Source organism: Pleurodeles waltl, chromosome 2_1 (genome assembly GCF_031143425.1).
Source record: "Pleurodeles waltl isolate 20211129_DDA chromosome 2_1, aPleWal1.hap1.20221129, whole genome shotgun sequence".
NCBI classification, from domain to species: Eukaryota; Metazoa; Chordata; class Amphibia; order Caudata; family Salamandridae; genus Pleurodeles; species Pleurodeles waltl.
The window spans coordinates 664476859-664491305 of record NC_090438.1 but is presented as its reverse complement, the minus strand read 5'-3'; the positions used below and the strand labels follow the sequence as shown (position 1 = coordinate 664491305).

Genomic DNA, 14447 nt, shown 5'->3' with positions numbered 1-14447 from the left:
TTCCCTTTCACAAGCTCTTGGCCCACCTACACAAATGAGGTATCATTTTTACCGGGAGACTGAGGGGAACATTGGGTGGTATGAAATTTGTCCCAGAGCGGTGATCCCACACAGAAATGTGGGAAAAAATGTGATTTTTTAGCTAATTTTGCGGTTTGCTGAGGATTCTGGGTAAGAAAACACTGGGGGATCCACGCAAGTCACACCTCACTTGACTCCCTCGGGTGTCTAGTTTTCAGAAATGTCTGGGTTTGGTAGGTTTCCCTAGAAGGCTGATGAGCCCAGGACCAAAAACGCAGGTGCCCCCTCAAAAACAGGTAGGTTTGTATTTGATAATTTTGATGTGTCCAGATAGTGTTTTGGGGCATTTCCTTTTGTGGGCAGTAGGCCCACCCACAAAAGTGAGGTACCATTTCTATCAGGAGACTTGGGGGAACATTAGGTGGAAGTAAATTTGTGGCTCCTCTCTGATTCCAGAACTTTTTGTCACTGAAATGAGAGGAAAAAGTGTTTTTTTGGCCACATTTTGAGGTTTGCAAAGGATTCTGGGTAACAGAACCTGGTCAGATGCCCACAAGTCACCCCTTCTTGGAATCCCCTAGGTGTCTAGTTTTCAAAACTGCGCAGGTTTGCTAGGTTTCCTTAGGTGCCGGCAGAGCTAGATGCCAAAATCCACAGCTAGGCTCTTTGCAAAAAACAGCTCTGTTTTCTTTCTTTGTGTAAATGTGATGTGTCCACGTTGTGTTTTGGGGCTTATCCTGTCGCGGGCGCTAGGCCTACCCCTACAAGTGAGGTACCATTTTTATCGGGAGACTTTGGGGAACTCTGGGTGGAAGGACATTTGTGGCTCCTGTCTGATTCCAGAACTTTCTGTCACCGAAATGAGAGGAAAAAGTGTTTTTTAGCAAAATTTTGAGATTTGCAAAGGATTCTGCGTAACAGAACCTGGTCAGAGCCCTACAAGTCACCACATCTTGGATTCCCCTAGGTGTCTAGTTTTCAAAACTGCGCAGGTTTGCTTGGTTTCCCCAGGTGCCGGCTGAGCTAGAGGCCAAAATCCACAGCTAGCCACTTTGCAAAAAACAGCTCTGTTTTCTTTGTGAAAATGCGATGTGTCCACATTGTGTTTTGGGACAGGTCCTGTCACGGGCACTAGGCCTGCCCACGCAAGTGAGGTACCATGTTTATCAGGAGACGTGGGGGAACATAGAATGGCAAACCAAGTGTTATTGCCCCTTGTCTTTCTCTACATTTTTTCCTTCCAAATGTAAAACAGTGTGTTTAAAAGACGTCTATTTGAGAAATGCCCTGTAATTCACATGCTAGTATGGGCACCCCGGAATTCAGAGATGTGCAAATAACCACTCCTTCTCACTACCTTATCTTCTGGCCATTTTGGAAATACAAAGGTTTTTTTGATACCTATTTTTCACTTTTTTATATTTCAGCAAATGAATTGCTGTATACCCGGTATAGAATGAAAACCCATTGCAAGGTGCAGCTCATTTATTGGCTCTGGGTACCTAGGGTTCTTGATGAACTTACAAGCCCTATATATCCCTGCAACCAGAAGAGTCCAGCTGACGTAACAGTATTATTGCTTTCAAAAATCTGACATCACAGGAAAAAGTTACAGAGTAAAACTTGGAGAAAAATTGCTGTTTTCTTCACCTCAATTTCAATATTCTTTTATTTCAGCTGTTATTTTATGTAGGAAACACTTGTAGGATCTACACAAATGACCCCTTGCTGAATTCAGAATTCTGTCTACTTTTCAGAAATGTTTAGCTTTCTGGGATCCACAATTGATTTCTCACCCATTTCTGTCACTAACTGGAAGGAGGCTGAAAGGACAAAAAATAGTAAAAATGGGGTATGTCCCAGTAAAATGTCAAAACTGTGTTGAAAATTGGGTTTTCTAATTGAAGTCTGCCTGTTCCTGAAAGCTGTGAAGATGGTGATTTTACCACAGCAAACCCTTTGTTGGTGCCATTTTCAGGCCAAAAACCACGAGCCTTTTTCTGCAGCCCTTTTCCCCCATTTTTTTGAAAAAAACAAAATGTTTGCTGCACTTTGGCTAATTTCTTGGTCTCCTTCAGGGAAACACACAAAGTCTGGGTACCTCTAGAATCCCTAGGATGTTGGAAAAAAGGACGCAAATTTGGCATAGGTAGCTTATGTGAGCAAAAAGTTATGTGGGCCTAAGCGCGAACTGTCCCAAATAGCCAACAAAAAGGCTTGCACAGAAGGGGAAAAGACCTGGCAGCGAAGGGGTTAAACTCTTTTCAAACTAATGTCATCTGAGGTGACAGAACAAATGTGTCACAAAAGACCGATAGATTTACTATTTATAGCACGTAAGAACATATGCAGGAAGCACCTTGGAAGCAGCAAAGGCCTCCATAAGTACTTATTTGAGAACAGCATATCATTGCAAAATAAAGTGCACATTTTGCTGTGTGCAGTACTAAAATGTGAGGCCTAGTTTAAACATATGCCACAAAAGGGTATTTCTAGACATATCCATTTTTAATTTTCAATTGCAAAAGATTCATGTTAATATTCACATGTTAATATGCACATGTGGTTATAATTAAGAAAATAGCTCCCAGAGGTATATTCATCACCAACTGGCACCAAATAGTAGCAACAAGTCAAAAACAGAGCAATTATTTTGCGATTGGGAAGAGCTCCTTGAGAAGAATTGAATTCTGCTTGGAGAGCTGAAAATCATTCTGATTGTCATTGAACTGTTATATGTTGGTCAATCTACAATGCATTTGCAAAATGAACCCAGGACCCAGTGTGAAGTGAAGGATATTTAGCAAATTAAAACGGCAACAAACATGAGCACAATTCTTACCTTTTCTTTGTATTACCAAATCTGTCCCCACAAATGACATCCAATCGACCACTACTCATCCCACCGAGGTTTCAAGGTGTGATTTGCAGAGTGGAAGAAGTCATTTTGCAAATCACTATCAACTGTTTTGACAGTCTGCTAACTAGGGGTTGGAGTCATTTTTAATTCATGGAATTGGTGAAATTTGGCAACTCCTTATTACTCTTGGAAAGAGGAATTCTAGCTAAACTCCGCCAATCCCTTTGTGGCAGAATGTTTCCTACCAGGCTACAGAAAAGCAAGCGAGATCTGACAGCTCCTGGCACTATTTCCTAACGCAGTCGATCACAAGAAGCTGTGGTCATAGAGATGCTTCTCAAGTAGATTTGCTGCAGCTCATGTGGATTTTCTACTTGAGAGGCAGCAAAATCACCTTGAATGGCCACATGCATTTGTGCACCTTATGCTGCAGTTCGTGCTGATTTTTCAGTGATGCGCATGTAAATTTCAGCACAAGCAGCGCGGCATGCATAGCTTTGGACCAATGATGGAACTCAGTGGAATTCTGCAGAGTTTTTATGTAACTCCGTAAGTTCCGCCCACTCTTCTGTAGACATGTCAGTTGTTGGCAACCCCAGTGTTGGTTTTACCCTACTAAATTGCATTGCAAATTGCAATGAGAAGTAGGGCTTCAATTTCACACTCCCTTCATCATCTAATTTGCAAAGTGTATTTTGTGACTCGGAAAGACATTTTCAATTCCAACAGTATCTTTTGTATGTTGTAATTTCCAAACTGCATTGCTACTTTGTAAATTTCAGACTTTGTGAGAGCGAAACAGGTCGGTACATTTGGCAATATGTTCTGAATGTGTTATTTTTTAGCAGCTAACTTTAATTTACCGCCACAGACCTTTGTGTCTTTTAACATGGGACTGGCTCCTTTCAGTCCAAGTTGGGGAAAACCAAGGATGCAGGTGAAGCTTATTCCCTACTGTCAGGTGACTTTCTAAAAATAAAAGCAGACCTTTTCCCTAGGTGTTATTCGCTTTTGTGCAAATACAAAACATCTCAGGAAAGTCATGCAAAGTTAAATGTAATTACGTGAAATGCGAATCCTGCATTTGACACTGTATTTTAGCACAAAATGCATCCTCATGACAATTTTGGACGTGATTAATGCGCTGCACAAAAAAAATAGCACAAAAAAGCACGAGCAGCTCTTCGCATTGTCGTTTACATAATCCCCACACTCTTGCAAAGGGTGACCACCCGTCCGTAAATTTCACGGACTGTCCGTAATTTCGCCCTGCTGTCCGTTGTCCGTGATGAAAGCTTTAACAGACGGCATTTGTAATACCTGGCATTTGTCCGTAATTTTAGCCTTTCACCTAAAGGGCAATGGAGGCAGGGCGAAATTACGGGCAGAGGAGTTTCCCCAGGGGGTCTCCTGTGCTCTGAGGGAGGGAGGGGCAGACAGATAAGAAAAGGCCTTCTTGCCAGGGGGTCTCCTTCCCTAAAGACATGAAAATGTGGGCTACTGGTAAATCTGCAAATACAAAGGGGCTTGAAAACCTGCATTGACTTTACTAAAAGGAGTCACTTGAAGTTTTCTGGTGGCAAAGATATTTCTTTCAGAGAGGTATTGTAATGGTGTTCCAAGGTGAGCTGTGGAGTGTGTGGTTTTAATGGAGTGTTATACAGTTTATACCTAGTGATAAAAAAAATTATATTATTCAAATCTGTATTTGAGAAGCACTTTTTTTTTTATTTAACCGAAATGTATTTGCGCATTTTGTAGCAGCCTTTATTATGATATAATTGTATTTTTCACAGTTCTTTCAGGTACCTCGGTACCTCATAGTACTAACAAACATTGGCAAAGCCAATAGGTCTCATCTACGAAAGAGTTATTGGCTTTGCTAATGTGTTTTAGCCATTAGCCATGTTATACACCAGAGTAGCTGCTGTTCAGCATGGCTTAAAGCTAGTGGCATAGTGGTGTGGAGTGGAGTAGAGTAGCATAGGACCAGTGGCATAGAGCCAGTGGTGCAAAGTACAGTGCAGTGGGGTACAGCGCAGTTGTTTAGAGTGCGTTAGCGTAGAGTGCAGTGGTTTAGAGTGCAGTGGCATGGAGTGGCATGGGACAGAGTAGAGTGGCATAGAGTGCAGTGGAGTAGAGTGGCATACAATAGAGTAGCAGAGAGAGCAGTAGTGTAGAGTGGTGCAGTGGCATAGATTGCAGAGTAGACTCACATTGCAGGGAGTGCAGTGGTGTAGTGTAGAGTGGTGCAGAGTAGGGCAAAGTGCTGTAGAGTGGAGTGATGCAGAGTAGAGTGGCATAGAATGCAGTAGTACATAGTACATTGGTGTATAGTACGGTGGTGGAGAGTGCAACACTGCAGAGTAGAGTGTCAGTGCAGTGATGTAGAGTGGAGTAGAGCGGCACAGAGCAGTGGTGTAGAGTACAGTGGTACAGAGTAGAAGGCAGTGGCGTACAGTGCAGTTGTTTAGAGTGCATTGGCGCAGAGTGCAGTGGCATGGGGTAGAGTTACATAGAGTGCAGTTGAGTAGAGTGGCATACAATAGAGTAGCAGAGAGTGCAGTAATGCAGAGTGGCGCAGTGTCAGAGTGCAGAGTAGACTCGTGGCATAGAGTGTAGTGGTGTAGAGTGGTGCAGAGTGGAGTATTATAGAGTGGTGTAGAGTAGAGTATAGTGCCTAGAGTGCAGTGGCATAGAGTAGAGTGGTGTAGAGTGCAGAGTTGCAGAGTAGAGTGTCAGTGCAGTGGTGTAGAGTGGTACAGAGAACAGTGGCATAGAGTACAGTGGTGCAGAGTAAAGGGCAGTGCAGTTGTTTAGAGTGCACTGGTGTAGAGTGCAGTTGCATAGAGTGGCATTGGGCAGAGTAGAGTGGCATAGAATGCAGTGGAATAGAGTATATTGGTGCAAAATGCAGTAGTACAGGGCAGAGTGGTGTAGAGTATAGTGGCGACCAGAGCAGTGTTGCCGAGTGTCAGCTTGCAGTGATGTGGAGTGCATTGAACTAGAGTGCAGTGGTCAGAGTGGTATAGAGTACAGTGGCATAGAATAGATTGTTTCAGAGTAGAGTGCAGTTGCATAGAGTGGAGAGGTGCAGGGTAGAGTGCAGTGGCATAGAATGCAGTGGCACAGAGTGCAGTGGCATAAAGTAGATTATTTCACAGTAGAGTGAGGTGGCTTAGAGTGGAGAAGTGCAGGTTAGAGTGGAGTTGCATAAAGTGGCATAGAGTGTGATGGCATAGAGTAAAGTAGTGTAGAGTGCCGTGGCATAGAGTGCAGAGGTGCAGAGTAGATTAGAATGATGTACAGTGTATTGATGTAGAGTGCAGGGGCATAGAGTTGAGTGTTACAGAGTAAAGTGCATTAGCATAGAGTGTATTAGGTTAGAGTGCAGTGGTGTACAGTGCAGCGTTGCAGAGTGGCAGAGAGTGGAGTTGTGTGGATTAGATTGGTGCTGCCTAGACTGGAGTGGTATGGCGTGCAGACGAGCAGAGCGCAGTGGTGTAGAGAGGCGCAAAGTGCGGTGGCTTAGAGTAGAGTAGCACAGAGTAGAGTAGAGAGGCATAGTGTGAAGTAGCATAGAGAGCAGTGGCATAATGTCGAGTGGTTCCGAATGGAGAAGAGAACAGTGGCATGGAGTGGCGTAAAGTGGAGTGATACAGAGTAGGGTGCAATTCTGATATATACTGAAGTCTATTTAAATATTGTCATGTGATAGAAAAAACTCTTTCCTAACCCCAGTATCCAGCAAGATTGTTGCATAAATCCTCTCACTTTGAAGTCAGAGAAAGGAAAGTAAACACTAAGTTCCCACCAAAGACAAAGCCTGACATTTGACTTTGTTCTTTGAATGCACAGCAAATATGATAAGATAACAACAAGATTTACAGGCCTGTTTACAGAAAGGGAGCACTCAGCAGGATACTGTAAATAAGGTTTTGGCAAGGGAAAGGACGAACTCAAGTTGCATAGCCTAAAACAAATAAAGCCAGCAAATTGAAAGCAACAAATTGTGAGTTACAAACCACAAGGCCAATGGCAAGCAACGGGCAGAATGCATTCACAAGGAAGCACTATGAATTTACTTAAAGTGACAGCTGTGGGATACTTTGTGGGGAAAGTCCAGTATTTTAGTCCATATCTTGCAGAGGTTTGGCTACATCAGTCACTCAGGTGGTATGACAAGAAGACCTGGAGTGGTTTCCATGTTGCAGGATAGGTCTCTACACCCATTCTATCAGTTTGCCACCATTTCCTATGGTACAGAGCTTCTGGCACACCTCTTGTAGGGTTAGTGCTAGGTAGCAGACATGAAATAGGGCATTTAATGATTATTTAAGGTGGTTGTAAGTAAGGAGTTGACCGGGGGGAAGATGGTAGTCTGCCACAAGGGTTTGGAAATTTAGTAGCTCACTGTTCAGAAACAAAATCCCCAATTTTAAGACACCTGCAACATGCCACTGATGGAGTTGCTCTGAGCACAGCCATCCTGTGCGAGTGGGAAGGCTTAGCAAAGGTAGTGCAGGAGCATAGGGTTTCTTCGTGTCAGTGAGTTTACAGGTTCTGGCAAGGCAAGAGAAAGCCATGCATGATAACCCCGGATGGTGATCGATAGAATGGTCAGTAGGAAACGATGAGCAGTGCATTAAGCCTTCCTTAAAAGTCTTTACTGGTAAACCCCATCTCATGCAGGGAGGTGGGCAGAAAGCCAGTGAGCCACCCATTGGACATCTGCAGCTGAATAAAAGCATTCTAAGTCCAGAAGATCTAATCCACCCGCAGTCACAGTTAGCTTTAGAGTGGAAAGAGCTCCCGATGGCGCCGCAGCGACCAAATCAGATGTGTGGCCTGTCTGAAGAAGGAATGAAGGACGAGCAAGGGAAGGTTTGCAAAATAATACTATCATTGGGGTAGCACACCATCTTTGCTAGTGCCACATGGCCTCTACAGAAAGCAGAAGAAAAGACCAAAAAGCAAACTGGGCTTGGAGGGACCGTTCGCTCTGCCGAGATTTTCATCCTGGAAATCAGTGTAAGAATGGTAGATATTAATCACTAGGTATCAAAAGGTAACTGATTCCCAGTTCAATCTGAGACCTAATTGTGTATGAAGGCGAAAACAGTGCCATATGTTAAAGAAACACTAATTACATTTTAAAATTTGTAAATTTTGTTTGTGCAATTTACATCCCAAATATTTTGAAGATTCTATGTGTACTTGACACTTAGGGATAACCCAGATCTCTAGTTTGGCTTTTGATCAATTTCAAAACCATATAAAGACATGGACTAAGCGGGCAATTGCCTTGCACAACCTTGCAAGGGGTCTGGCCCCTGCTCACCCTTCACAAGCACTAACAGCGAACCATTGCACCACAAGAGTTTGCCAAGGTGGATGGGTGTTGATTGTTCAACCACTTGACAGTGCCCCTTCTGTTTCGCTCCTGTGTGCAGACAACTCCCCAGGTACCCAATACCTTCAAATAGTCTTGGTGGACCCATCTTGTCTAATTTTAGGAATTGTCACACCTTGTTCTTCTCTTTTTTATTTATCCAGTTGTTAGCAACAACTGTTTGAATCACTTGCCGTGGATCTCCCATTTGATCACGATTTCATCCTACTATTTTATTATCTTTGATTGGTAGTCCGTGCTCCCATTTCTGAGATAACTGTAAAGTCCCAAATATACACTCTAGTGCAGTGAGACTACAGACAAGTTATGGGTACATCACATCCTGTCATTAGGTGTGAGACTGTCACCAACACCATCTGCCCTGCCTCTTTAAAAAAAATTAGGTTGAAAGTCCATGGGCGGTTGGGGTAAGCCAGATGTTTTTGTTCAATTTGTTTAAACTAGCATAAGGTTAATTACCTTAATGTTTCCGAAACTGTTTGCCAGGGGTTTTGAAATTTTCAGAAACAATCAAAATGTAGCTGTTACTTTCTCTTCAGGAAAGATCGGGTAGATTTGGATAGGGTTGATGGCCTTGCCTTGAAGGGCATTAATTTACTACTGAACAAGGACGTAATGTGACACCGGAATGTAGCACACCAGGAGGCAATCACAAAAGGTCCAGAGTGAATAAATAGTGCTATGTTAAAAAAGAGTACATAAATGCACTGACAACATAGTGAGGCATGGCCTCTCTTGCGTGTGTCTGTAAAACTGACATTTGCTCTTGAATTTTTGTCCTGAATTTTGACCCTTTGTCCTGAATTTTTGTCCTGAATTTTGACCCTTTGACTTGAATTTTTTACAGTCCTGTCCAGAATTTGCCTCAATGCCAGGTGGTCACCCTACTCTTGCACTAATTTTTTTACATGACATGGCGTAATAGTAAGAGTTCAGGAATTGTGCATAACACGTGTTATGTGAAACTACTAAAGATAAAACCAGCGAAATATAACTTTTTCTAGTACTGTGAGTCAGTCACCCGAGAATAAAATCAGAGCTTTTCTCGTCATGTGAGCCTGCCACCAAAGGATCAAACCAAAGCGTTTCTCAGGCTGTTAGTCTGCCAATGTAATGGGGTAAATGCTGCCAGGGAAGGTGTAATAAATAGGAATAGCTGAAGGAATGAGTTGTCTGATAACATTACTTTTGGAAATGTGCACTATCAAAGTGAGGCACATTTTGTGCTTGTCTTGTCGCGAAAGCATTCGCAGACAGAGAGATATCTGTACTATTTTGAATTTACGCTGACTCTCAAAATGCCCTATTCTATCTCATTTTTAACTCTTTAAAATGTGCTATTTTTTTTCTTTTAGGCTTTGGCCAGCCTGGAAAGCGTAATTGTAACGAAACGCTCATGTTAGAAAGGCTGCCCGGGTGCGGGAAGAAATTTGAAGACAAGATGACGAAACTTGATTCAACCAAATGGTGCAACCTGACAGAGTTTATCATGTGAGCATAACTATTTTTTAGAACGTTGTTGCCATTCCCCACCACTGTTCATGCACTGTCGTTGCTTGCATGGGCAGCTTTGTCGCCGAAAACAGTGATTACTGATGTTTCAAAGTTGTTATGTTCAATAAGGGATTGGCATAGGAGGACGCAAGCACGTCATTCAAGTGAAATAAATGTGAGCCAAGAAAACATACTTATGGACTAAGAAATGCACAATCACGCGTTTATTAATACCAACGTCATATTCCAGATAGCTTGCTTGCTTTATTTTATTGAAGGTTTTTCATAAAGCTACTTCGGGGTGCTGGGTCCTGCTGCAGGGACTATTAGTCAAGATCAACGCAGGAGTTCCAAGCAGACAGACAGCAGTCTCTGTAATGACGGCCCTTGGGAACAACTTGTGGGGAGTATTGGTTGGGAGGGTGGTGGTCACTGCCATGCAGGACTACGTATATGCATTGTTAAAGAGGTAGGTTTTCAAGCTTTTTTATGAATGCAAGGTAGTTATGCTGACAGTCTCATTCTGAGGGCGTGGTCCCGTGGCCTTGACAGATTTTCCTCCATGTTTAGAGTGTCTCGAGGTATTTTTTGTTTATCATAAGACTCACTTGGGCTGGGAGTGTGCTATTATATTAACTCATCCACTCAAAAGGGGACTTTAACGGCGAGACTGTATGAATGATGCGTAGCAATTTAAAAAAACGCCGCTTGTGATGTAATTCAGGCAAGTACAGACAGAATTACATGAATCCAGCCTTGATAGTAGTGATGCTCTTGTGTGTTTGATGAAGTGAGTGCACTGCATGAGTGGGTGGACCATCTTTAACAGGGCTAGGTAGACCCTGGTGCTCTTGACACCTTGTTAATGTGAGGGGCAAATAACCTTTTCTCTTCAATGAAACTTAAGTTTTTCACCTTATTGGATGGAATTGGTGGCTAGCGTAGTGAAACTGGCAATGGGAAGGGAAGTTCTGGGGTTGTGTTGAGCTCATCCTCGAAACTAGAACCTAATTTCGTCCCCATTCAGAAGGGCGAAGCTTTCCACCTTCAAAGATAAAATGTGTTCCGTGCATGTTAGGTTGCTGTTGGCGTCAGTTTTCTTTCCCAATCAGGTGTGGATTTAATACAGTTTAAATATTAATCTGATTGGGTACAACATGAAAAATTGAGAACTCTCGGATTTATGCATCATGGATTGCATGCTACGATCCTTTTTTACTTAGGAACACAATGCAGTCTTCAAGGCCCATATGATGAGATTTGACATCACTGCACATATTTAACCCTTCTTTTGTTCTACATATGTTAATTTATTTATAACCTCTTCTACTGGAAAACAAGAAAGGGATAAGCAATACATCTAGAACCACTGCTGTAATTTTTTATATTATTTATTACAATTATTGACGGAGAGCAGGGGTATCATAAGACACTTGAAGATCCACTTCTCTTCAGCCATGGTCTTTCCCACACTTAGTGGTGTTGGAAACCCCCCATTGCACATGGCATCTACATGTATACAATGGATGCTGCTAGCAAATGATTTATGCGGCTCAGATACAGAGCAGTCAAACTAGAACAGCCAGGATCCACTGTGTGAATGAATACTGTACAGATATGCAGTAACTTTGCTACAATATTGAATTAGCAGGTTTGTTTATGTTATGCTATTTTTAAATCTTTTTGAAAGTTAGTCAGACAAAGAGGTATGCCTATTCGTTGTTAAAAGATAACCCGCCAGGAAAAGGCGATGTCATACCACAGCCTAGTTTACTGCCCTGACACCATCACTTATTAGAGGTGAAATGATAATCTCCAGGAGGAAATGCCTTCATGATTTTGCCAAGCGCAGGGGCTTTTGTCCACAAGTGCAGCCCTCTCCTCCATCGTTGCTCTCTGGTTTATTTTTATTTTTCAGGGGCACCCTTTTCAAGTCATCATCTAATTGCGTCAATTTTCGATATTTTGCTGCCTGATTTGCTTTCCCTGTCATCCTGTCACCTCAATAAAACAGTTCACTTGTTTTCTACCCTTTCACCTTTTCTACTAGGACTCTTTGGTACTATGCAATGCCACATTATCCTCATACATTCTTGCATTGCCACTAACGCGAGCTTTCCACATTGCAACACTTGTGGCACCCTAGTTATTTCTTTACTCCTACTGCCCCACTGACATAGCACATGGCATGGCTTTCTATGTATGGTAATTCTGAAACACATATTATTCCCTAACTCTTTGTCTCCCTTTACAATACAACCATGCAAGTGCTTGCCATTGGTACAAGGTCCTGTCTTTTCTCTCTTCGAGACTAAGTATACTTTGCAGATTTGGTCAAAGAACCCACTCATTCCTGTCCCTCTATTCACATTCACAGTAGAGTGACAGCGCACCTCTCATTTTACTGGAACTGACTAAGAAGCTTTTTTCTGTCCTTACTGTTTACATTGTGGTGGGTTTCGCGCTGAGGAGGTAGTGGAGGGTTTGTTAAAGTGAGAAAATGGTGTAACAAGGGGAGGACTGGGTGCAGGATAATGTGGCGCCTTTGTTTGATCACCATGTGGAGGTGGAGGTGGCATGGGGTTTCACCTATGGTATTTGGTTCTGGGGTGGTGACATACAGGTAAAGTCCTGACTAGGAAAGATATTTATAGAAGCATGAATCTAGTAAGACGTTCTTATATCCAGAATGTGTGTTTTTTAATAAAGAATAATGCATTCTAAGCATGACTAAGAAAAAAAAGCAAGTTATATTTATACCATGCTAATAAAGGACATGAAATTCGAGAATTTTGCACAAAGAGGTTTGCTCAGACACGTTTTGTTAGAAACTACATAAAACGCACTGCCACATTCAAGTGGCAATGCTGCATTTGTGTAGAAGCACACACCATTCAAATAGGGGAGAGACCCGTAGCACTGGCTCATAGTTCAATGAACAATATGTGTCTGCCAGATGGAATCCCTGAGGCAAATAGGAACCATGACTACACCAGGGGGACAGTTTACTGCTTCTCCGCATAAAACGATCTTTTAGAAATTGCACACCCTATGCAATTTGGCTGGTGCTCTCTGCTAAAGAGGGCAGTAGGTTTTTGTAAGATATCGAGCAGAACAGTAAAATACAAAATATCTGAAAATGAAGGCAGAACTTTAAATTGCTGTTTTAAAGAATCTATTAGGTCCCTATGTTTGTGGGTTGGGTGAACAGTTTCTGAGTCCATCACTTCAGCAAAAAGGAAGGTCTCATGACTTTCACTGCAAAGACCAGGGGCGGGGCTTCCTGCACTTAGTATCGGGTAAGGCTACCTCTCAAGTTGTAGCAGTCACCAAGGACCACAGTGAAATGATATCTTGACCAGGGAATATATTTTACAGTGGAGCTCACAGCAGCAGTCTATATTTTGTACATAGGACGCTTCCCCCACCCAGTCAAAACTCTTGCCAGGTGCTCCTTCTGGGTTATGCCTCCCTGAGAGCAAACTATCGTTCTGTCCAAAAAGGATTTATAGGTAATACAAAATAAGGTAAGTCATGGAGTGGCATTATCTTGAAATTGGATCTCCACAAATGAGGAAGCCATCTATTAAAGCTCGGTCAATTGTATACCCACGGGGCATATCTTGATGAAAATGGAACTGTGATGGAGGGAGAAATTCGTTTTTGTAGCTGTGGTATTGAATTATAAGAATATTTGAGACATGTTATGCTTATTGCTGCTAAATTCTGAACTGAACTGTAAATGGTTGTTGTGTTTCTTAAATCAAGACAATTAGAACTTGAAGTTGTTTTTTGTTAGGATACCTCAAGGCGTACAATAAAACAACATTTTTTAGCAGAAGGCTAATAAAGGAAAAAAACAATTTTCATGTGCCCTGGAAGGTAGGATGTTTGTATGGCTTGTTTGAGGACATTTTTCTAGTGGTCTAAGGATTTACTTTTCTCTCCCTGAAAAATTAGAGCTCATTGCACATTTGCGCTCACATGTAGTTTTAAAACTGGAAATAGCAAGGTTTTCGACTGCAAAGCATTCACTAGAGCTAACCTGGTAGGTGCAAATCATATTATTTCCATGTGCTATTGCTTCATGACAGCATCTTATTACAGAGATGTAGCTTTCGTCGAGGAAGTGGGGTCTGTGCATTTCAAGTTGAGTTCACGCTTGAAAAATTGTAACTGCCCGCAAACATGACATTTTGTGGCCATTCACAAACTTCCTTCTGGCTTTTTCTTACCCTGGAAATGTAGATGTGTTCCTACCAAGCACAGGAAGAAACTCCTTTCAGTGTGGGAAGGGGAATGGGACACCCTCAAAATTCAAGAAGGTCTATGGACGGGGGTTTCTACATAGATGTAGGAAAGTGCCTCTTTTGACATGGTTACCCACTACTTTTCACCTGGTATCTGATGTGATTTTGACAGAAAGTGCACTGAATTCCTGCTAACCAGCTCCTCAGTGCAAGATCCTGTTCCCTAAACTGTACAATTGTTTCCCCAATTCGCAGATCTGTTAGCACCCTCTGTAACTCCCTAGTAAACTGTACCCCGCCGGAGACTGGTTAAAGTGGACCATCATTGCCAGCGAGGTTCCTCAGCCCTCCAGAGTTCAAATCCATCATGGGTCCACCACCTGCTGGACTCCCTGACGATGCCTGCAAC

General features: G+C 42.5%; 1 protein-coding gene across 1 annotated transcript in view; it reads left to right on the top strand.

Moving 5' to 3' along the window:
- RAMP3 (receptor activity modifying protein 3) overlaps positions 1-14447 on the top strand; it is a 1176415-nt gene that overhangs the window by 663457 nt on the left and 498511 nt on the right. The window contains exon 3 of the mRNA XM_069216221.1: positions 9650-9785. Coding sequence (XP_069072322.1) covers positions 9650-9785 — 136 coding nt within the window. The remainder of the gene's footprint in view (positions 1-9649; positions 9786-14447) is intronic.